Below are 25,580 nucleotides of genomic sequence, written 5' to 3' on the forward strand. Positions count from 1 at the left end.
CCATAGAAGGTGTGAGGAGAACTTAACATAGGGAAATAGATTCAATTAGTGTAATGAGCCAACCATTCCCAGTCTCTGTTTAAGCCTGAGTTAATTGCATCTAATTTGCATATTAATTTGAGTTCAGCAGTCTCTCTTTGGAGTCTGTTTTTGAAGTTTTTTTGTTGCAAAATTGCTGTTCTTTATGTCAGTTCAGTATACTCAGTCAGTGCTGCCAAGGCATGGTTTGGGGCTAATTATACTGCCCTCCTTTGAGATCTACTGACTAAAAGCATTATAGAAGAGTACGGGTATGTCTACACTGGCACAGTTACAATGCTGACAGTTACAGCACCGCTCACAGAGCGCTGAAGAGAAACCACTGTTGTGTGTTCACACCATCAGCTGCCTGCGCAATAGCATGTTCACACTTGCGGAGGTATTCGGAGCAGTGAACTCTGGGCAGTTATTCCACAGAGCATCTCTTCCTCATCTGCTGCTAAGAGTTGTGGGAAGGTGGAGGGGGGTTGTGGGGCATCCTGGGTCCTGTCCCAATGCCCCATGATGCATTGCTTCGCATCCCAGCAATCCCTGTGCTTCCGTCCGCATCTGGTGCCATCTTTCAACAGTTTGTATACTGCGCGCTCTGCCTCTTCAGTCTGCAGGAACGGATCCCACACTGTTGACCAATGTGCTGCTCATTGACCAACACATCACGAGTAGCAGTGGAGTTATTCCTTAAACTACAAAGACAAGAGGAGTTCAGCATTGATCTCACCACTCGTAGTAGCTACGACACGAGATTGCTTGTGGCATTCACAGAGCTGCTGACTACAGTGGAATGCCACTTTTGGGCTCAGGAAACAAGCACTGAGTAGTGGGATCACATCGTCATGCACGTCTGGGATGATGAGCAGTGGCTGCAGAACTTTCATGGGACTGTGTGATGAGCTCACCCCAGCCCTGTGGTGCAAGGACACAAGAATGAGAACTGCTCTGTCATTGGAGAAGTGCGTGACGATTGCACTGTGGAAGCTGGCTACTCCAGATTGCTACTGATCAGTCGCTACCAGTTCAGAGTGGGAAAGTTAACCGTTGGACTCGTGTTGATGGAAGTGTGCAGGGCCATTAATCTCATCCTGCTTTGAAAGACCGTGACTCTGGGCAATGTGCGTGACATTGTGGATGGCTTTGCACAAATGGACTTCCCTAACTGCAGCAATTTGAAGCTGAAAGCCACTAATATTTGTTGCTATGCTCAGGAATACAGTGCTTGTATTTCTAGGAGGTGATTGTGATTGATGCAGATGATGCACTGTGAAGATTTAAGAAAATTACCTGTTCCTTTGTTGGGCTCTGTTTGCTTTTGATTAATGGAAAAAAGATTGCTTTCAAACCAAAACAATTATTTTGTTAAAAAACAACTGGAGGAGAGAGACAAACAAAAAAACACATCAGCACTGTGGGAGATTGGAGGAAGGGAGGGTTTCAGGAGGAGGTGGGGTCCTGGGACAATTAAAGATTTGTGTATGTCCAGCTATCATATGCAACTAGCATCTGCTGCATGTTGAAGCCAGAGCTCATACTAGCAAAACTTTGCAGTAAGAATAACCACCCTGCTAGTCCAGCACCAGGGGGAACTGAGGGGATTATGATCTGTATGAAGACAGAGATTCACTTTGATAATGAAGAAGTGGTACCTGTGGGACCTTTGTGCATGCTGCATTCTGACTCCAGGTGGCCTCCTTTGCAGGCAAAGGTCTGAGTTCTAGACTCAATCTTCTCACTGAAACCTGAACAGGTACTCGCGCTCTCCTCCGGCCACTTGTTTCTACTTCATCTCCTTCCACTCGGTTTTCTCTGTTCTTGGCCTCCTTCTGAACTGAGTAACTTTGGCCTGCAAGACGGATTGTCAGGACTGGATTACAAAGTGAACTGTTACATTTCACAGAGGTTCTAAGTTATTTAGGGCTAAATTGTGGCATTTAGCCTCTGATCCCCATTGGGAACTGTACCACCCCAGCAGGAGAACTGGGCCAGGTTGTGCCACAGGGACATGCTCCTTTCCCAATGGCCTGGGGATATGTGATTAATGCAGGTTGAACCATCCTTTAGGAATGGGCTGATATGGAGGAGGGTGGGGCCACGGCCACCTGAGCTCAGGGACAGCAATTGTGAGTGGCCCTTCTACAGGGCATGAAAAGGATAGAAAGCTCCTTGTGTGCTCTCCCATGTACGGGAACAGGTGAATCACAATGTGTCTCAGAATTGATACTATATTCAAGAAAGTGGGGGTTCACTTCAATGATTGGATTTTTTTAGGGTGTTTCCCAGTGCTTTGGAAATTAAAACTATGCATCCCAAAGAAAGGATTGAAACATAACTTGAATGCAATGTACATTAATAATTCATATCCTGTATCCTAGCAGGGACTGTAAACGGGAGGTATTCATTGAACCAAGAGCAAAGCAACATCAAGTTGAAAAGGAAATTACTATGGAAATTAACTTTCAAGCCTCAGGCAGATGTGGGAGAGGTTCACTGTACCGGGGATTTTCCTTGTACTATATTTTATATGGGGTTTCCACTACTACTTTGACAGATGCATGCTCCAAGCCTGCTCTATGGTCAGCAAGGCCTTAGCTTGCAACAAATTTTTCAGCAGCATTATGGTCTGTTCAGTACATTTATTCTGTTGGCATTTTCTTATTAGCAAAGGGTTTGCCTCAACATATGTCTTCTGCAAAGTTAACAAATATTTCAGTAATGTTTTAGAGCAGTCACAGCCAACCTGTGCCCTGAGGCCACTTGTGGTTTCAGAGGATTAATGTGTTTAAAAAAAACAAAAAAAAACCTGTGCATTTTATTATGAATTGAAAACATGTCCCCTGAGGTGCTGCCTGCAATTTTTAAACTGATGTGTTTGAGTCATGCCTGTTGCTGTGGAGGAGTTGGGGGTTCACTTCTTCTCACATCTTGCCCTGCAGCTGCGGTATGGCCAGGAACACTGGGACCCTTTACTATTCCTAGCCTCTCTATGTGCTCAGCAGCACTTCCCTCCTTCCAACACCCACCAGTGGCCACCTGCTGCCTCACAGGGGAGAAAGAGCAGAGTAGCCTTGGTTGCTCCATAACTGTTGGCCCATTGTAATAGCTTTCAGTGGGGCCAACAGACTAGGTACACACTGATTTGGATTTGCTCATGTAGCTCCTTGAAGCAGTCTGGCTGCACTGGAAGTTTATTTAATTTGTTTTAGATTCATAATGCTTCCTTGACATAATCCTTGGGGGCAAATTCAAAATTACTGAAACAATGCACTGACCAGTCAACAGACAGAAAGCAACTGAACTGGTGCAATATAAAAGGTGGTGTTATTTATTATTACTCTGCACAGAACAAACTGTGTATACAAGGCTGGCTCCAGCTTTTTTGCCACCCTAAGTGGCGAAGGAAAAAAAGGGAAAACCTGATTGAGCTGCTGCTGAAGAGGAAGACAGGGAGTGAAGGACCCGCTGCCGAATTGCTGCCAAAGACCTGGATGTGCTGCCCCAATAACGGATGGAGTGCCGCCCCTTTCTATTGGCCGCCCCAGGCACCTACTTCCTTCACTAATGCCTGGAGCCGGCCCTGTGTGTGTACATGCCACAGTCACCCACCTGCAAGCAAAAGCTCGGGAGGAAATGAAAGTCTGACACCATGCCCTGAAATGATTATTCTAGTTTTGTTGGATCAGGGGTTCCTCTGCTGAGGAACAATCTTTCTTAGATGTCCAAATCTAATGACTGCTGGTTAGAGTACGTCTCGTGATTTCTGCTTTTCCTGCTGGTGTATAAGGAATATGGAGATCTCTCTGATAGCCAGGGCTCAGACTGGGCTGCGCTGGCCTAGAAGGATCCACATATGCCTTTTATTGCATGGAAGGGAAGGGAGCTGGGTCACTAAACAGTACCATCCCACCCTTTCCATGTAGCAGGCTTCCTGGGCTCCAGAATCCTTGTATCAGAAAGGGAAAGGTACACGCCATTTCCCTCCTTCCCCCAACCCTGAGGCTGTACAGTGTAACTTTTCTGAGGGGAGCTCCTTCCATGTAGCGGAAACCTTACTTCCTTAAAGGGAGGCTCCAGGGTCAGTAACTATCTAAGCCTAGAATTGTGTAGAGAAAGCAGCCGGGGACTGGGAAGCAAAGTGAAACCACAGGGCCTGCAGCAGATCCCCCGGTTTGCGGGGGCCAAACAAACTCCTGCCTACCCCCGGGAAACAATTAGAGGGTAACTCAGCACGGGGACCTGTGACAATTCCCACTCTCTCCCAGCTGCCTCTTGTGTGGCTTTTTTGAGGGGGATTTTGACAGCTCTATAGGAGCTTCTGACACTGATCTATTTTTGTAGTGGAAACACACAGGAAATCAGTGCAGTCACTGGAGAACTGGGCCTAGATCCTGGGATGTATCAAACCTGTACCCAGCTGCCCACCGCCCCAAGTGTTCACTCTCTGGCCATCAGGAATCACCAAGGTATCTTGATGCCCCATTTATACCTCCTATGCTGGGGACTAGGTAGAGAGATGGTACAGGACCAGCAGCTGTGTAGATGGTTTGTATTCCTGGAGCAGAGGCCAGGGCATGTCTCTTGGTATGATGTGCTCGCTTCGGCTAACATCCTCAAGTAGGCAGGCAGCTAGCTGTATTTGAAACCAGCTGTGTGGTTCTTGAGTGATCTTCATGGATAGCACCATAGAGGTCAGTAGGTATGTCTGCACTGCAGCAGGCAGAATGCCTCCCAGTGTGGGTAGACAGACTTGCGCTAGCAGGGCTCGAGCTAGCACGCTCCAAACAGCTGTGTGGGTGTTGCTGCACCAGCAGAGGCTTGGGCTAGCCATCCGAGCTCAGACCTCTTCAGCCTCCTGGATCTAGCTCGGGTGCCTAGCCCTGAGCCTCCACTGGCGCAGCCATGTCCCCATTTTTAGTGTGCTACCTCAAGCCCCGCTAGTGTGAATCTGTCTACCTGGCCTGGGAGGGTTACTCCCCGCTGCAGTGTAAACACACCCATTGTGACCTCCAGATGGCATTAGTGCAAAGGCAGCAGGTAACTGAGGCAAGGTCCACATCAGAGAGAAATGGTCACAGCTGCCTTCCCAGGTGTGCATGAGAAAAGAGGCTTTTGGCTATTGGCACCACTTGGAAATATATGTATGAAGATGTGTACTGGAGTAGCAGCAGTGAATCAATTAAATAGGCTAAAGGAGAGCTGGGCAGGCTGGTAATGGGATACAGAGCTCTTCATCTAGGTCACTGGGCTTGAATCCAGAGTGTTCAGTAATGAGTCCTTACCATCTGAGGGCTGTTCAGTCACCTATCTAAAATGACTTGGTAGTCCAGTTCCCAGTGGACAAGTATCCACACAACCAAATGTACCTGACAGGTTTGTGGCGAAGCTTGCTCTGCTGCTGCTCATGCTGTTCCTGTGGATAAAGGCAGCACTCCGCTCTTGGTGCATGCACCCTTTTGAAGGACTACATTCACTTCAAAAATCTGTTTTTTACAAAAAGATGTTTACATTTATGGAATTGTCAGTCCTGGCTCCAAAACTGAGGGTGACCATTGTGCACAAACCAGGGGATGGCTGGGCCAGTGCATGAGCAGGCAGAGTATAGGGTTACCCTTGAAATGTTCTCGGCACCTCCTGTGATGTGCTGAGGTTCTCAGCCCCCACTGCCTGTGATGGAAGTTGAGGGCACTATAGTGTCTCTTGGGATCAGACCTAAATGAGTTTGTGAGGCATTAGTCATGTCTCAGAGTGGTGCCAGCAGCATCACAGATAACCTTGGAGACAGTGTTATGGAAGAAAGAGCAATATCGTGGCTCTTTTCTACACCTACTGTAAAATGAAGGACATGCTAAGTAGAGAAATGCTGGGTTCTTGTGTTTGCAGTTTGCGGCTGTGGTGCAGAAATAATGGCATGAAGTAGAAACCTAAGGATGTAAACTATTAGTGCACAACTCCTTTAACTTTAACAAAGGATTGTACATGTGTAGGTCCTCGTTCCTTGCCCTTAGCTGTACTGCTTACTTACTCTTTTATCTTATCTGGAGATCTCGCTGAAGGTTTCAATAGGTTTTGTTCTAATCCCAAATATTCCCTTACTAATTTTTGAAGTACACCTTTTCTATGAAATGTTTCCTTATTGAGAGCTATCTCATAAGATGATAACTGAGTAATAATACATTCCTTCAAAGAAGACTTTATTATGCACATGATCTGCCTACAGGCATAAACACTGAATCAAATATTAAATCTTACCCAGGATTGATTTTTTTTTTTTTTTTAAAAAATAACTACCTGCTACTATACCTGGATGGATGTGTTGGCTTAGCTCAGCCCAGAAAGATGGGAACGCAGGCAGGAGGTGATATTTTTTGGGTACAGCTGACAGGTCCTGTTGTCCTATTCTGTGACTTGGTGTGTTTAGGGAATTCTGAAGCAATAAAGGGTCCCTGATATATCCTGGAAAGCATATATTGCAAAGCACAGATATGTTACTTGAGATAGGACAGGAGAGACTGTTACAGGTATTGGCTATACCTAGCTGAAAAATGGAGGGAAGGGGAAATACTGAACAATTTTGAAGCCATTTTTCTTCCACGGCTTTTGAAAAGGATGAGTTTCTGTCTATTCAACAATTTTGGTTGTGAAATTTCTAATTTTTTCTGTTTTCAATTTGGCTTTCCCTTCCCCTGCCCCTCATTTTCATTTTCTTTTTGTTCTCTCACTGAAAAGGGGGGAAAAAACCAATAAAATAAAAACTGGAAAAGATTTTTTTTTAATTTCCAATAATGTTGAAAAATAAAGTTTGAAAAATGGAAATAAAAATATGGCCTTATTTAACAAAATGGAAATTTTTCATGAATATTCATTTAAAAAAAATTTTTTTTTCAACCAGTTCTGATATTGACAGGAACTAGTACAATATATTGGCTCAGATTGTAAACTACACCGTATATTGCCTGTAGTTTGCAGGTTATTCAATTGTGTGCAGACTGAAGAATTAAAAATACATATGGACCATGAATAAACCTTCATCTATGGAAGATGCTGAAAGTTAGACATTGGCCCAAACCAAAACCTCAGAGCTGAACTCCCCTGAAGTCCGGTAACATTTAGATCCAGATCCAACTTTGTGATTGTCCTCTGTTGCTATAGTGGACTAAACTAACACCCCCCAAATTTGGGGGAAGTTTAGGTCTGACTTAGGATACAAAGTTTGTAGCTTGGGCCCACCTCCATTTTGATAGATTTGAGAACGTGAGAAACTTTCACATCAGTAAGTACAGAACATAGATCTCTTCCATATTACTTCTCACTTGTATTTAAATTATGAGCATATCAGATACTAGTATTCAGTACTGTAGCTTTCATAAACATTAAGTAAACATAACAAGTGGATCCAATGCAACTCTTGTTGAAATCTATGTCTTTCCATTGATTTCAAAGGAAATTGGATTAGGCATCTAGAGATGAAGTCTATTCCTTCTGTTTATCATCAAGAAAGGGCTTGGTCTTTTAATTCCACTTGTAACACACAATCACCCAAATGTTAGCTTAGAAATAGTTGCACGAACCTTGCATAACTTTAGGTTCTACTGACCTGCACACTGGAGCCTGTATATAATGCTAGGATCCCAGGTCTGAGAGAGTCTGAAGAGGTACCTCTTGGCTGAATAGCCTGGGCGAATCTGTCGGTCAATCTGGTTATCTGGCTTTTTCAGGAAATGGAGATGTGGATGCCAAGCTGTCCCTTTCTGATCCTTCTGCAGCAATAATATGCATGGCAAGACTTCAGTTGCTTTAAATTTTGTTTCTCCCTGCAGCTGGTGAGTTGATGTTAACGGATTCTAATCAATAACTTGGGGAAAAAACCCTGAAGTTGCCTGCAGGCATAGTAGAACAAGCATCTCCAGACGGTAGACTATGATGGGGAAATCACATGATGGTGAGTTTAAAGCAAACAGGTTGGGAGTGCGAGTCTGGAAATTGCCCAAAAAAACCCTAAACAAACAAAACAAAAAAAACCAACAAGGGAACAATTCAGATCTTCAACTAAAATTAAATACCAGTGAAAGCTAAAGATAATCTGTCAAGAAAATAAAAGTTTTATACTCTGGACATCAGGGACTTAATCCTACTACTTTTGATGTTCATGGCTATGCTTCAACTGATTTTATCAAGAGCAGGACCAGGCCATGGATTTTTATTTATTTATTTATTTATTTTAAATCTCTCTACCCATGTGGAAAATGAGAGTGGATTAAATAAAAACTGATCTGGACCTTAACTGAAATTCCCAACCAAACCCTGACAGGATGCTGAAGCTTGAAAAAGTTTAGTTCGCTTTCTGATGCTTTCTAATTTTATCAGAGCTCTCATTAATATCATTAATGCAACCAAGTCACTGGGCTTCAAGAACTACCATATTTTCCAATCAAATGTAGTTAAATCAAAGTGTAAGAGTGGTTGAAACAAATACCTTTCTTAAAGTCCTGGAATGTAGACTTAGTTTAAATTTAAATGAGACCACACTGTTCATTAGAATTAGACACTGATTGTTTAAAAGCATCTTGATGGGTCTAGGCCGGAGACCAAGCTGCACTATATGCTACCATGTGGGAAACCCAGGTTTAATTCTTTTATTTCTCTTTTGTTGGGTTGTGCACCTATCTATACTAGTCAGATGGGATAAACTCCACTCTCATAATGTTTGTAAAGTTTATGCTGTGATTCTGGGACTTGGTGTCCTTATGCTATGGCTCAGTGTACCGAAATTACTTTCAAACATCGTGATGTTGTATTATGGTGTTTTGACACCACACTGCAAAGTGATGCTTCACATGCCCTGGAAATGATTCTGAGAACTTTTTGTGCCTTGCAAGCATGATACTATGAGTAGCAGGCCTACAGACTCCCTAGAGGGCATCACACTTAGTCCCTGATTAGGCAGGGAAGGAGCTCTTCATCCTGCCCTGCAGTAACTTTTCTGGCTAGTTAGGAGTAGCATTGAGACATTGCACCAAAGGGAGACCTGTCACTCTTCTTCAGCTGGAAAGAGTTGGATGCTGCACATCACAGCCAGCAGGAGTGAAAGTGCTGAAAACAGAGAAGCAACTCAGCGTCACACTTGGGAGAGAAAAGCAGTTCTATAACAGAGACACTAGAACCTCAGAGTTATGAACACCAGAATTATGAACTGACCAGTCAACCACACACCGCATTGGGAAGCAGAAGTGTGCAATCAGGCAGCAGCAGAGACCAAGGCCTGGTCTACACTACAACGCCCTTCATGTCGATATAAAGGGCTCTTTAAATCGATTTTCTATACTCCACCCCGACGAGAGGAGTAGCGCTAAATTCAATATTAACATATCGGATTACGGTTAGTGTGGACGGAAATCGACGTTATTGGCCTCCGGGCGGTATCCCACAGTGCACCACTGACCGTCTGCAGCAAAATCTTGACCGGATGCAGTGGGCAGGTAAACAGCGAAAAGCCCCGCGAACTTTTGAATTACATTTCCTGTTTGCCCAGCGTGGAACTCTGATCAGCACGGGTGGCGATGCAGTCTAAAATCCAAAAAGAGACTCCAGCATGGACCGTACGGGGATACTGGATCTGATTAGCTTTATGGGGAGACAAATCTGTTGTATCAGAGCTCCGTTACAGAACACGAAATGCCAAAGCGTTCGAAAAAAATCGCCAGGCTACACACAGTGCTGCGTGACAAGCGTAACGGGAAGCGCAGAGACTCAAATGGACGCTCAGGGAGGGGGTACTGAGGACTCCAGCTATCCACAGTCCACAGCAGTCTCTGAAAAGTATTGCATTCTTGGCTGAGCTCCCAATGTCTGTAATGTTCAAACACAGTGTCTGGCGTGGTTCAGGAATAGCTCCTCAGTTCCCCCACCACACCACCAACAATGAAAGAAAAGGGGAAAGAATCAATTTCTTGACTTCTTTCAGTGTGCCCTGTGTGTACTGAATTGCTGCTGGTAGACCGTGATCTGCTACAGCAGTGAAGAGCACTATCTGCTCCTCTCCCCCTCCCCGGTGGTAGACGGTGCAATAGGACTGGTAACCGTCCTCTGAACCCATGGCTTGATAAATTGCTCAATATCATGGAGGGAAATGATCCTGGTTTACTCCAGTAGATAAGACAGAACGGCTAATAAGCATCTTCATCATAGCAACTGGGGACTTCAGCCCCCTCCCGTTCCTGTGTAAAGAAAAGATTCCGTACTGCCTGGACTGTCATAGCCCCGGGAGGCTGCCTCCCTCATTTTATCTCACTATCAAGTCTCTGTTTCTTCTTCCTGGCATTCTTTATAACTGATGACACAAATGGGGGGGGACACTGCTCACGGTAGCCCAGGAAGGTTGGGGAGGAGGAAGAATGGGTGGGGTTGTTGCACAGGGGCACCCCCTGTGAATACTGACATACGGAGCAGCTGTGCGCCTGATACACTGTCCTCTATACACTTGCCCCTTATTCTAGGCAGGACTGACTCTATTTTTAGAAACCATAAGGAGGGATGACTCAGTCCAAGTGAGTCAATCCCAATTTTGCTTTTGCGTTGCGCCCGGCCGATATCAGCCAGGGCACTCAGATAGCAGCGGCAGTACAGAGGGGAAGAGATAACGTCATCTCATTGCCAAGTTTTCTCCGGCATAGACGGTACAAGAACGACCGGTAACCATCTCTGCTATCAATTGAAAGCAAGTGAATGCTGCTGTGTAGCGCTGAAGTATCACCTCTCTCTCCGCGGCACCAGTACATATAGGTGCCGAAGGAAAAAAAAGCTGAACGGGCTCCATGGTTGCCGGCTATGGCGTCTGCCAGCAATCCAGGGAAAAACGGCGCAAAAGGATTGTAGCTGATGTTTTCCCAGAGAAGGAATGACTGATGACATTTACCCAGAAACCACCCGCGACAATAATGATTCAACACCAGAATTCAAGGGCGGGGGAGACTGCGGGAAACTATGGATAGCTACGGAAGAGCTACCACACTGCAATGCTTCAGAAATCGACGTTAGCCTGGACCATGGACGCACAACGCCGAATTACTGTGCTAGTGTGGCTGCATGAATCGAATTTATAAATGTTTATAAACGCGATTTTAGCTAATTCGATATTATCCCGTAGTGTAGACGTGGCCCAAGACAAAAACACAGAGAGAAAGCAATTACAGTACAGTAGTGTGTGAAATGTAAACTACTAAAAAAAAAAAAAAAAAAGGAGAAAGCAGCATTTTTCTTCTGCATACAAGGCTTCTCTTTCCTCACAGGATCTCTATCATCCCTCTCACGAAGGGTCCGTTAGATTTTAGGAGCAGTTTACAGTACTACGGAGACTTCGTTGGAAGATGGATGGTGCATCCAAGTGTAAAATGCAAACACGAGTTTGGCACTACGTAAGGTTTCAAAGCTGTATAAAGTCAAAGTTCTGTTGTAAACTTCTGAAAGAACAACCATAACGTCTTGTTCAGAGTTCTGAACAACCTCCATTCCCGAGCTGTTCGTAACTCTGAGGTTATACTGTACATATTAATCTCAGTAACATTAAGGATGAAATCCTGGCACCGTCAAAGTCAATGGCAAAACTCCCAGTGACTTACATAAACGTGAGTGGAATCCAGCTTTATTTTAGAATATAATTATTTAATGGATTTATTGTCTACATTAAGGTAAACTAAATCACTGTTTTCTAATATTATTTTAAAGGTTTAACAAATCTACCATTCAGATGCCACTGGGGTGGGCAATTTACAAATACCCAGATATGTATCTTTCCCGTTAAGCCATCAGGGGGATACAATACTTGGGTTTTATAAGAAAATCGTTATTTGTATTGAAAGAAAGAAATGGAAAGTAAAATAAGCAAGTAAAATGTAGGAAATTACAATAACTCCACAAAGGGCAAGTGCAAAGTTGGGAGCAGGGATGAGAGGGGAAGGGCAGCATGAGAGGGAAATGACTGAAAGGGCCCACAGCTGCACTGTAAGAGCACAGGGGATAGGGTGAGTCTTGGACAGATTAAAATACAATAGGCTGCTGCTATTCACAGGTAATGTAACTATCCCAAACTATGGGATACAGGAATCTTCAGCTTCCTCTAAAGCATCACTATAGATGTGGAATATTATTTTTGTGTTGGAGGGATGAGGTATGACAAGTTTGTATGTGAGCTCCCCAGAGCTTTGTCTCTCTTGACAACCCTAAATTGCAAGGAACCAGTTGGTCAGACCTTGAAGACTGTAAAACTGTGACAGGAGCCTAAAAAGGAGAGACACAACTAGAACCTTGATCCTGCTCCATTTTATAGGCTATGTTAAAATTCCCATTAGCTTCAGAGAGGCAGGGTTGGGTTCTAATTCAGAAAAATTGAATTTTGCTATAGCAAAATTTGCCAGTTAGCCTCAGTTTCTACTTGACTTAGATTCCATTGAGCTGAATTATTAGCATGTACAAAGTGTCACCGTGCTTCATATAATAGCAGCAGGCATGTTGAGACTCGTCCATTTTCTTTGGTGCCACAGCCAGTTACTGTATGTAATCGCTCTGCTCCTAGGTCCCCGTTTACACTTGTCTCATCGACTACTTGTGTAGGCATTTCTGGCTTCAGTAAATTTCTTCTACCAAGAGTTTTTTTCCCAAATAGGACCTGTTTTGTATCGAAGAATCACACCGTGCCCAGTTGCCTCGCTTAATGAAATATTTAAACCTAAATTTTCAAGTGTCCACTAATTTTGAGTGTCTCAAATTGAAGGCCCTTCTTGATGCACTTAGAGTCTGACTTTCACCCACAACTCTAGTTGAAGCTTTTTACTGAAGATAGGAACGTAGCTTTTACTGAACATAGGAAAAGTTTCTAATTAAAGAGAGTGGAAAAACAAGTCTAACTCTCCCTTTGGAAACTGCTCCCCTGCACAGCTCTATCTCCAGGCTAAATAAACTAAATGTATTTGCAAGCTAGAACCTCACTTGTAGCATTTTGAAATTTCACAGTGTTGTAATTGTAGGGGTCCTGACCCAACAAGGAGTTGTGTGTGGGGGAAGAGGAGTGGGTTGCAAGGTTAATGTAGGGGAAGTTGCACTACTGCTACGCTTACTTCTGTGCTGCTGCTGAGAGCAGTGGCTGCTGGCCAGGAGCCTAGCTCTGAAGGCAAATGAAAATGTGTCCATTGGGAGACCCCAGAATAGCCAGTAATGTGATGCTTGAGGGCACTCACCTGGGATGTGGGAGATCCAGGTTTAAATCCCTGCTCTGCCTGATTCAGTTTTCACAGGAATTCTCCATGTGCTCCTAGAGCTCTGAGGACCACTATTGACCACCCATCACCCACAAACACTGCTCCCAAACTCTACTTTTTTTGGTGACCTGCCTTCTGGATAAAGAGGGCAGGATGGACCTCCCTTTGTAGTTCAACAGTGCTGTCTCCTTCAACCCCACTCGTACGTTGTCCAGAAGGGTTGTGGCAGACTGATATGAGGTGCCCCCTTCCTCAAAGGGACTAAACATATGGCCTGCCCGCTGTTCTTATCTCATGCTGGTTTGGTGAAGGAAAGCTTTTACCCATGTCTCCCATATTATAGAGCAAAGCATTAACCACAAGATACTGGCTGTCTCCTTCATTGACAACAGAAAAAAATTAAATCTGTCTCAAGAGTAGTTACAAAAATGAGCAATTTTTACTACTAGGATGGCTCATAACTCTGTTTCAATAGCAGAGCGTTGTTATGGTTGAAGATAGCATAATGGGTTAATCCCAGCCCCATTTCTTCAGATCACCTGTGACCACATGATTTTCAAATGCCTGAAAATATCCCTGCTCAATTCTAATTGTTTGCGGCAGTCAGCACATGATTTCACTTGTTTGGTCACAGCAGTATTCATTTTCTCTTCTTTTAATCTTTGAATGTCATGCCTGGTTTCACTGATGTAGATCATGATGACACAGTAGACAGTGATTTCATTTAAGATGTTTTGCCTTGACTCCAGAAGTGTGAATTCCTTGTGGGATGGCCAATATTCATTAATGGTATCCTAGGGTTTTTAAAGGGAAAGCTATATCACAGACCATTACAGCCAGTTTAATCTATTCCAAAATGCTGGATGCATTAGGCAAGAGCTACCTTGATTGGACTGAGGTCTTCCTCATTAGTTCAGACGCTGTTTCAGAAGATTTATTGAAGGCTGTTTCCTTTTAAAGAGCTCACTTTTGATCCCTAAAGGATATCTTCACTCTGTGGAGAGGGACAGCTCAGTGGTTTGAGCATTGGCCTGCTAAACCCAGGGTTGTGAGTTCAATCCGTGAGGGGACCATTTAGGGATCTGAGGCAAAAATCTGTCTGGGGATTGGTATTGCTTTGAGCAGGGAGTTGGACTAGATGACCTCCTGAGGTCCCTTCCAACCCCAATATTCTATGATGTGATGGAGCTGAGATAGGGCTGCTCTTCTAACATAAATGCTGCTACTGAAGTAATTTCGGAAAAAACAAAACAGTCCCATAATTAGGAGTGTGCAAAATGTTCATTCCTGAATATGCATGGATTGAATTTCCTGGGACTCTTCCAAATATTTAATTGGGGTCATCAGTGTGCACTCTTATATCTAAAGTTAAATTCTCATATCATAAGCAGAGAAGTTGGATTAATATTTTAACTGTAAATTTGGGGTTGGAGGGGTCATTACTTGGGATTATTTCCAGGGTTCTGAATGTATTTTGTCCAGAATTCTTTGTATCTGAGATCATTTTAATCAGACAAATTGTTTAATAGTTCCTACTATTTACACTTTGCTACTGCAGTAGAGCTGAAGTATTTGAGGTGTCTCCTAAAGTTTTACTTACTTAAGTTATTAGGCTTTGGCATTTGGCTTTTTAGAGACGGTGTATGTGTGTTGCATATAGTGAAAATGACAAATTCATAAATACCTGTTTTATAAAAATAGATTATACGAGCACACGGTCTTTTGGGGGCAGGGACTGTCTTTTTATCTTGTGTTTGTACAATGCCGTTACAATGGGAATACAGACTCTAAATGCTACTGCAATTCAGATAATTAAAGCAGGATTTGTCAAAAACAAATTCTGGACGTCCATGAGGCAACTATTGAAGCAACTAAACATTTTTTGCAAAATGTGATTAATAATTTGGCGCCTTCACTTTTTTCTCTTTGTACATTATAATTACGTTAACATTTGAATGGCTGCACACATTTGTTGTATATTTGTGGTAGCTATAGATTTCAAAATGGAATGTAGTAGAGGACTGGATGGTAGCCATGATACTGGTAAATGGGCTCTGGATCTCCCCACATGTAGGTTGCTGGTTCGAATCTGGGTCAGAAAGATAGTGACTGAAAGTTGCTACTAACTGATGGCTATTCAGGGGTGTGTGTGTGTGTGTGTGTGTGTGTGTGTGTCCGAGAGAGAGAGAGAATGTATTGGTGTTTAGTTCCTAGTGTACAGTAGATCATTTGCATGATTGTTGACCGACACAACAGGGAGTTCAAGCTTGGAATAAGACTGAACACTAAACACTACTCTCTCCAGAGCTAGCCTGCAAACCCCAGCGTTGACTTTTTGGGGGGCAGGAGCAGGAGATCCTTTCAATGGCAAGGCTAATAATCTCAGATTTAGTTTTGCAACTGAGAAGTTTCTAGCTGTTCTAACTATGAAAATCTCATGGCTGAAAGGTCAGTGGCAGTGATCTTTCGTGTTCGTGACTATTCTCACCACAACTGCATGAGGTGATTGTTGGGCCGTGAGTCCCCTAGAATTTTGAGAGAATTTTGGGCTGGTGTTTGTTTGGGGATAGGGGCACCTGCGTTGCCACAAACGATACTAGAACTTCTGTGAGTTCCCTCCTGCTTCCTCCTGAGCTGCTGGTGGATCTCTGGCTATAAACTGGAGGGAAAGATTGGATTTGTGCTTAAGACACTGGTTTGGGACTTGGGAGGTCTGAGTTTAATGCCCAGCTCTGCCACTGACTCCCTGTGTGATCTTGGGCAAGCCACTTGGCCTTTCTGGGCCATCTGTTCCTCATCTGTCTAAAATGACAATAAAACTTCCTTTCTCTCTGTCTTGACTGTTTAGACTGCTCAAAGACAGCCTCAGTTTGGTTTTGTACAGTTCCTGGCAGAGCTGGGCCCTGGCTTTGGCTGGGGCTTCTAGGTGCTACCTAATATGAACAATAATAAACAGTGGGGTTGGCCGCAGGGACAGAAAGGCTGAAGACAACGCACTGGCCCCTTATGTGTGGCCTATATACACTCATTTGTGTCTCACTTTGTGAGTGCTCCGAGAACTTCTGTCATTCACCTCCTGAGGCCAGTCCTTACCCTCTTGCTCCTACCGTTGGTTGCTTGACAACAATGTTGAGGGATATTAGTGGCAATGGAGTGGTGTGAGGAAGCTTTCTCCACTGACCAACATGTGCTTGATTTGCAGATACTCAGAGAATTATGTTTTTCAGTGCTGTCCAGTTGCCACCTTTCCATTAGCACTCAATTCATGTTATTAAAAAGTACAAGTTATTGTAAAACAAAAGTAAATACATCTGTGGGTAGACTGAAAATCAGGGAGGTAAGGGCTCAGAAGAAGAACTTGAGAATACTGTGTCTGACACAGCGGCTAGGTAAATGCAGTGACATGGTCTTCATGGAGAAGTAATTCTCTTAAGTATTTCATTTCCTAACTAAGGATTAAATGCTGCCTTCTGATGCTGTCTTGCAGGAAATATTTGCTAATCAGAGCCTGATTTTTTTTCAGAAGTGCTGAATATCTGCAGCTCCCACTGACTTTTTAGAGGGAGAAGCGAGAACTCAACACTTCTTAACATCAGGCCTAACTGTGTGGTAGCCATTGTGAAGGATGGATTCTGTGCTGTTATTACTGATGGTAGATGGAATGTATGGAACTGGCTCTGCAAGGTGCTGTCTCTTCTTTTTCCTCCCCACCATCCCTGACACTCAGGGCACCCTTCCAAAATCTATTCAACAAGCCTCCACCCACACAGAATTCCTGTCTCCCTAAAAATGCACTTCTGCAGCATTGTCTACTGAGGCTTTATTAAACAAATTGTGAACTATCGATACACTGTGAACCAGATCCCTGGCCCATTCTGGCCTGTTTGCACCCAGCAGCAGAAAGGGGTGCAAAGCCAGTTTAATAGGCCTCCTGAGGATTCTCCCACTAGGGGGAAGGCCCTGATGGTATAGAGCCAGACTAGGGTTTAATGGGAATAGGCAGGGAAAAGAGGCCATAGCTAGAGAGCTCCTTCACTTCAGCAGTTTTCAGCTGCTAGAATGACCCCTTGGGGCCACAGGCAGCCAAGTGCAACTTGCAGCAGCCCCAGCCTGCATTATGTTGTTCTGGGGCTGAGCAGTCCTCTGGTGACCCCAGGATCAGAGAACCACAAAGATGGCACAAAGTCATATTTTCACAGAACCCTCACAGGTACACCAGATGCTGCTATGGCCCAGCTGAGAATCTGGACCAGCTTGTATTAAATGGGCAACCATGTAATAGTCATAGTTCATGTCTCACGCCAGGGGCACTGATCAGATGGTGTCGGTCCCTGAGCGAGGACACAGATGTGGAGGACAGGCTCTTTTTGCTTTCACTGCCCATGAGCACAATCGAACCCCATATATGAACCTTTCAGTCTCTGACACTGATCTTTATAGCAGAATATATGACAGTGAGATGCACAACCACTGCATGGGCTTGGCTCTTAAAACATTTAGTCAGCTCTGACTCTTCTTATAATTATGTATTTGACAGGGAGTATGAGAATACATGATGTTGAGTGAAGATCCCTGATGTTTGGTATTCACCTTCACTTGCTAGGAGGCTGTGTCATCAGCAAAGTAATACATCAGATGTGAGTTAAATTTGCAGACTTACTGTCATACACACACATCTCTCCATATACAGATAATTGTGTGTGTGTGTGTGTGTGTGTGTGTGTATATATGTGGTGACGAGGGATGTTGTAAAAAAAAATATTGCTACAAATCTGGGATGAGCTGATTACGTCATGAACAGTGGAGCCAAGATAGAGTTATGCAAGTCTTCCCAGACAAGTGGCAGTAACAACTATATGGTACCTCACACCATCATGTGTTTTGTTGTGGTTAGATACTATGTCTTTGTCTTCTTAAAAATCTCACTCCATGTTTTCCCCTTTGAAGTAGGGTTTTAGTTACTGCAACATAGAAAGAATCATGTCACGGGTATGGGTGGAACTTAGTGATGTTCACAAGTGATGTGATATATAATAGTTTGAAAATTATACCATAGCTTGGGAAAGAGAAGAGTTTATGTGATTATGATCATCTGGCATGAGAATGGTTGGCTGACAGATGAGCATCACTTTCTTTTTGAGGTCAAGGATGAAAAATGTCATTTTTAGCATGAAAATTTCCCCACTTTTTATATAAACAGGGGAGTCTTGACCCTCACCAAGGCTGTTTGGGACCAATCCCAGGAGTGAAATCCTGGCTCCATTAAAGTCCAATGCCAAACTCCAGTTGATTTTAATGGAGCCAAGATTTCACCCCATGTTGGCTTCAGGGAAAAGGCTACCGCTGCCTTCTGTGTTGAGTTACAGAAGGGTGAGATTCACCCTGTATCGAGGGCTCACACAGGGCCTAGTGATCACTTTTATCCCCTCTTAAGCCCTCAAAACCGGAACATATAAAATTGCAACACATATGTAAATCTACCAGAGAGCGCTTAAAGGGAAGAGAAGAACAAGATGTTGCTTGTGTGTTTGCTTGAATACAGAATCAGGTTTTTTCCTATTAGGAACTTGCTTTCTTCAGTTAAAAAATACATTATCAGGACTCCTGGAATCCAATTGTGTTAAAGTCCAGAAGAGCAGGATTAGCATTTTAAGAGATCTCATGCAGTCTCAATTTCTGGTAGTGAAAGAACCATCCTGTGTGCTCTTACCTGTCTGCCTCCATATGCCAAAATGGCTCTTGTCAAATCCTGGAGCGTGTGCAATTCAATCTGTAGCTGATTTCTTCTGTGTCTGAGGCCTTGCTGGCCACTCCTCCCTCCTCTTTGTTTCCATGATGGCTCTGCTAAATCTTCAGAGTAGAGAACCAGCGCACCAGTTTTTGTGCTGTAGGTTTTAGGAAGATACAGACCCCAACAGCCCTTCATAAACTGCCTCTCATTCAGTAATCTGCTGACATGGCAATAACCTTCATGAGACTTCCAGTTCAGATAATCCTAGCATGGAAAAAATTAAAACATAGGATAGACTTTGAAGGACAAATAATCTTTCTCACTCTGGGGTTGAGAGTATGTGGCTTACCAAATACACAGGAAATTATTCTCTGCTTATATGCTTATACCACTCTGGCCTTACTTAGTGAACTTAGGATTTGACCCAATGTGAACACTGAATTGTTTGCTAAGGTTTTACTCTATTCTTAAGGTACCTATATACTTACGGCGGTGTGTAGTGTACAGACACTGCACGCCCAGCTAGTTTGGGTATAAATAGCACTGCAGACAGTGAGTCATAGCTTAGGCAAGTAGAGTAGAATAGAGTGCCCTATATGTCTGAACCCCCAGGACATATACCCTACACAGCTCTCTACCTGCCCAAGCAGTGCCTCCTACGTCTACACTGCTATTTTTAGCAGCGTAGTGTCCTGCTGTCTCCCTGCTGCTGGAGCCTTTCACTGCCGTGTGTAGCTACACATGCTCTACACACCGCTGGAAGTGTAGGCAAGGCTTTACTGGGGCTGGACTATCACTGACGTTATTGAGCACTTTCATTGACTTCTCATTGCCTGTATGAGGATTTGAGGACCAAAGCCCAGTCTTTTGTAGATGAAAAGTTAATAGAAATTTCCTTTTAGAAATGTGTGGGAACATTTTATGACACTTTCTTAGGACAAATCTTTAAGTAACAAATCTGAGGAACTCTCCCAGACTGAGGTGTCATTAGAGGAGGATTTGGAACAAATTGATAAATTAAAAAGTAAGTCACCAGGAAGAGATGGTATTCACCCAAGAGTTCTGAAATAATTCAAATGTGAAATTGCAGAACTACTAACTGTGATCGGTAACCTATCATTTAAATCAGCTTCTGTATCAAATGACTGGAGGATAGTTAACATGACGCCAATTTTTAAAGAGGGCTCCAGAGGTAATCCCGGCAATTACAGGCCAGTAAGCCTGACTTCAGTACCGGGCAAACTGGTTGAAACCATAGTAATGAACAGAATTGTAAGACCTAGATGAACATAATTTGTTGGGGAAGAGTCAACGTGGTTTTTGTAAAGGGAAATCATGCCTCACCAATCTACTAGAATTCTTTGAGGGGGGCAACAAGCATGTAGACATGGGGGATTCAGTGGCTATAGTGTACTTAGATTTTCAGCAAGCCTTTGACAAGGTTCCTTACCAAAGACTTTTAAGCAAAGTGAGCTGTCATGGGATAAGAGGGAAAGTCCTCTCATGGATTGGTAACTGGTTAAAGGATAGGAAACAAAGGGTAGGAATAAATGGTCAGTTTTCAGAATGGAGAGAGGTAAATAGTGGTGTCCCCCAGGGGTCTGTACTGGGACCAGTGCTGTTGAACATATTGATAAATGATCTGAAAGAAGGGGTGAACAGTGAAGTGGCAAAATTTGCAGATGATACAAAACTACTAAAATTAAATCCAAAGCAGACTGCAAAGAGCTATAAAGGGATCTCTCAAAACTGACTGGACAACAAAATGGCAGATGAAATTCAGTGTTGATAAATGCAAAATCCTTCATGTTGGAATACCATAATCCCAACTATACATATGGAATGATGGGTTCTAAATTAGCTGTTACCGCTCAAGAGAGCAATCTTGAAGTCATTGTGAACAGTTCTCTGAAAACATCCACCCAATGTGCAGCAGCCGTCAAAAAAGTTAATAGAATGTTGGGAATCATTAAGAAAGGAATAGATAATAAGATAGAAAATATCATATTGCCTTTATATAAATCCATGGTACGCCCACATCTTGAATACTGTGTGCAGATGTGGTCATCCCACCTCAAAAAAGATATATTGGAATTGGAAAGGTTCAGAAAAGGGCAACAAAAATGATTAGTGGTATGGAACAGCTTCCGTATGAGGAGAGATTAATAAGATTGGGACTTTTTACTTTGGAAAAGAGACAACTAAGAAGGGATATGATAGAGGTCTGTAAAATCATGGAGAAAGTAAATAAGGAAGTATAACACAAGAACTAGAGGTCACCAAATGAAATTAATAGGCAGCAGATTTAATACAAACAAAAGGAATGTATTTCTTCACACAACACACAGTCAACCTGTGGAACTTCTTGCCAGAGGATGTTGTGAAGGCCAAGACTATAACAGGGTTCAAAAAAGAACTAGATAAATTCATGGAAGATAGGTCCATCAATGGCTGTTAGTGTCCCTAGCCTCTCTTTGCTAGAAGCTGGGAATGGGCAACAGGGGATGGGTCACTTGATGATTACCTGTTCTGTTCATTCCCTCTGGAGCATCTGATATTGGCCACTGTTAGAAGACAGGCTATTGAGCTAGATGTACCTTTGATCTGACCCAGTATGGCCGTTCCTATGTTCTTATGACCAACAGATCTAGTGGCTGTGGAATGGGCTCAAGAAATGGTAATCCATTGCTTCAGATATTTCATACCAGATTGGACACACACCCTAGCAAATGTACTATAGGGGACTATCCTGTATTGGCAAGGAGCTTGGGCTGGATGAACTATTATCACTTTTTCATTTCTAATTTCTATGATTCAGCACAAAAAGTTTTTCTTAGAGCGTTTACATACCTTAAACAGTGATATTTATAGCAGAGTACTTATTGTGCTAAGAAAAGTGATGGATGTCAGTTGATAATCCTAAATTCTAAAGTCAATGTTCACATTGATCCTTAATATAACATACCACCCCATTTTTTAAAGGCCCTTCAAAATGAGAGTCTGGATTAAACCGTATTGTGAACTATGTTAATTTTACTAGATCAGAACTCCAAATCCATTAGGATGAGAGGGCAGTTTGTTATACCAAAACAGGTTTTTTCCAGTAGTAAATTAATGGTTTTGAAATGTAAAAACTAACTTACCAGATTTCTTTAGTAATTAAAAACAATTGCAATTCATTGTCTATTTATGTTCTTAATGCCTTCCCTTTCTGTAGCATCATTAAAATAATATCATTTCTTTGGGGCATGGGCTGTTTTAGCATTTTAAGTGTCTAGCATTCTTAATGTCTAGCACAATGGGGCTCTGATCCCAGATTGGGGCCTATTATTGGTATCATAATAGAAATAATAATAATAAATATTGCCTAACATCAGAGGCCCAAATCAGGATCAGGACCCCACTGTGTTGGATGCTCTATGAACAGATCTGAAGACCTTGTTCCTGCCCCAAACAGCTTCCTCTTCTTTAAAATCTCTTTTAAATCTTCTGTTACTTTTAGATGGGGTGAAAGTAAGTTAGGGGCATCCCTGAACCAGCCCTTCCAGGCTGCCTGGCCCGTGCTGCCTGGGGCTCCCGTGTTGATTTAAAGGTTTGGGGCTCCAGATGCCACTGGTGCACTAGTGGCAGCAGCATCCAGAGCCCTGGGCCCTTTTGCCCTGGGGCCAGTGATTTAACTGCTCCCTTTGCCCCTCCCCATCGGCACAAGGGACAGGGACATTAAAGCACTGCAGGATCCTTTGCCACAGCAGCGCTTTAACATTGCTGTGCCTTCCCCCTCCCCTGTCAGCAGCCCTGCCAATATGAACCCTACCAGCAGGGCCGCCGATGGGGGGAAGGGGAAGCAACGTTAAAGTGCTGTGGAGGTAGCGCTTTAAGGATGGTCCTTTGCAGTGGCTGCGCTCTGAGGATCCTTAAAGCACTGGCGCAGCGAAGGACCATCCTTAAAACGGTGCCATCGCAGCACTTTTAGGTTGCTGCCTTTCCCCCCTCCTGCCGTCGGCAGCCCTGCTGGTAGGGACCCTACCAGCAGGACTGCCAACAGGGGAGGCAGAAGGGGCAGGAACATTAAAGCGCTGCGGCGGCAGCGCTTTAATGTGGGCTGGGTATAGGCAGTGCGGGTTCTTACCGGTACACCGTACTGGCTCACTTTCACCCCTGCTCTTAGAAGCCCTTATTTACTGATCAGTTTGTAAAGCAGAGTAGTACCATGCACAGCAACCATAAGGTGGTCTGATAAGGGTTTCTTCAAGCATGGGATCTGTCTCAAGTACTTTGAGTCTTTACAGTGTGCTGGATGGCAATGCAGAACATTTTATAATAGAGTATGATGATCTACTCTGGAGGAATATTCAGACCCTACTCTCTTTATCCTGAGATACTATCTGCTGCACTCAAATACTACCGTGATGGATGTCTTAGAAATAGCATAGGTAAGTCAGGTAGACAGACTTGGTATGCCTTTGAATGAGGTAGTTAGACTGGGCTCTGATGTATCAGTGGTGATAGACCATGAAGAGAGATATGGAACATAGCCATGTAACAGTCTCCCTAGTAAAAACACTGACCTGGTGGGTGAGATTCATTAGAGAATCTCAATTTAGTCAGAAGTTTCCAAATTGTTCTGTTAATAGATGCATTCACATACTCTTCTTGACTTAAAGCTACAGTACCATTGTTGGTTTCTCAACTACATAAAATTTCATTACATGATGATAATTATTCTCACTAATAACTACGGTTGGTTCCCATGGTTTGTACTGTAGAGAATTGAAATGGCAGCCCCCAGCTACTCCGTGCTAGTAAGATGACTTAACATACAAACAAGGCCAATTCTTCCCTCCTACACTCTGGTCCAAATCTACTGATGTAAATGAGATGAGAATTTGGGACAGATTCTGATTTCTGTTACACTGGTACAAACCTTGAGTAACTCAACTGCTTTCAGTGGAATTACCTGAGTGTAACTGAAATTAAACTATGATCCACATTCCTTAAAAAAAATATTTTTCTGATTTGCAGTTGGTCACACTAAGGTAATTCTGAAGTCCAAGTGCCATTATATAAAATACTTTATGGCATAAGATTGGTGATAGGAATTCACTGTTTTAACTATAACTTTAATGTATATATTTTTAGCAAAGTGAATCTATGATTTTAGCTGCTGTAAAATTGCTTTGGACTGTGCAATTTCTGTAAGATAAACAAAATATTATTTAAACTTCAGCTATGTGACTCTGATTCAGAACAACTCCATGCAGATCCCAGAATTGACGTGTATGCCTAGTAACCAATTAGTCTAATATTCAACAAAAACAAACAATAAGGATATTTCCTGAAGAATCTATTTCTTTATATTTAGGTTTCTTCCTCTGGATTTCTCAGTACAAGTTTCTGTTTCTTTAACTTGTGTGCCAAGCATTTGGGTTCAAGATTCTCCAGTTTTAATTAGAGCAGGCAAACATACTTCTTAGGTTACTAAGGCATTTTAATTTCAACAACAAATAAGACATCATTGAAAAAAATTCTATCTCCATAATAGTTATTTCAATATTAGTTAAAATCACAGAACAGAAAATTACTGTACAATTCATAATGGTTTGTTTGCTGCACTTTTGTAACCAGGACTCACCTCTGGTTCAAAGTGCACCTCCAATTTCTCCTGGGTTTTTTTGACCACCTGTCCAGTACCACGGCTTAATAGGGAGAGATTGGGCATTTTTCCTTAGTGACCTTTCATCTTGCCTCTGAAACTGTAAACTTGTTATCAGAGCAGTTTGCAAGAGAGCTTTGTAAACAAGATCTTTGTTACAAAATATGATAATTTATAGATCAGCTCTTCCTTAATGTGCAGCTCCGAATAGCAAAAAAGCCTCACTGGGTTTCCGGAGTCCTCAGTCTCCTTCACCGTTCTAAGTGGAGTCAAATTACTTTTCTCCTGCCTGTTCTGTGCACTTGTTGTTCTTTCTGTTCTGGTTGCTTTGGTACATCTAGGGATTTGTGAAACACAACCATCCTTTTTATCGTGATCAGAGGTTGTTTGTCTGTCGCTATGGCAACAAAAGGAAATTAAGTTCCTTAAACCAGCGAGAGTGTGTGAAAGAGCAGAGATATTCAAAGGGCCAGGCTTGGATTTCAAGGATGTGCTGCTGTGCAATAATCACCCCTAGCTGAAGGAACAACATTATCCTTTAACAGCTTTTTTATTTTTTCTTCCCAGCAACCCCCAAACCTCCATTATTTGTAACCCTGGTATTAATAGAGACACAGAATTGTTTGAGCTGAAAGGGACCAATACCTGTGTCATTTAGTGTAACACTCATTACCCCCATACTTGTGTCTGTGCAAGGCTCTGATGACTCGACATCTCTGGTTCTTAGCCTTTTCCATACAGTGATCCTGTATTACAAAAGGAAAAGATTTCAGTATCAACCTCCCAACTAGCCATAAAACAGAGATGAGTTTTGTGTCTCCCAGATCTGTTCATGACCCCAGGTTGAGAATCCAGTCTTTTTCGATCAAAACTGAGATGACATTTTCCCTGCTGTGTGTGTGTGTGTGTGTGTGTG

The 25,580-nt window shown here is 43.0% G+C and overlaps 1 protein-coding gene across 1 annotated transcript in view; it reads right to left on the minus strand.

The window, feature by feature from the left end:
* The window catches only part of KIAA2012 (KIAA2012 ortholog), a 103,244-nt gene extending 78,263 nt beyond the window's left edge, over positions 1 to 24,981 (minus strand). The window contains exons 1-5 of the mRNA XM_032799440.2: positions 24,644 to 24,981; positions 18,991 to 19,275; positions 7,625 to 7,787; positions 6,331 to 6,483; positions 1,680 to 1,876 (exon numbers count right to left, since the gene is read on the minus strand). Coding sequence (XP_032655331.1) covers positions 1,680 to 1,876; positions 6,331 to 6,483; positions 7,625 to 7,787; positions 18,991 to 19,275; positions 24,644 to 24,730 — 885 coding nt within the window. The 5' untranslated portion in view covers positions 24,731 to 24,981. The remainder of the gene's footprint in view (positions 1 to 1,679; positions 1,877 to 6,330; positions 6,484 to 7,624; positions 7,788 to 18,990; positions 19,276 to 24,643) is intronic.
* Positions 24,982 to 25,580: the final 599 nt, after the last annotated feature.

Source organism: Chelonoidis abingdonii, chromosome 10, assembly GCF_003597395.2.
Source record: "Chelonoidis abingdonii isolate Lonesome George chromosome 10, CheloAbing_2.0, whole genome shotgun sequence".
Lineage (NCBI taxonomy): Eukaryota > Metazoa > Chordata > Testudines > Testudinidae > Chelonoidis > Chelonoidis abingdonii.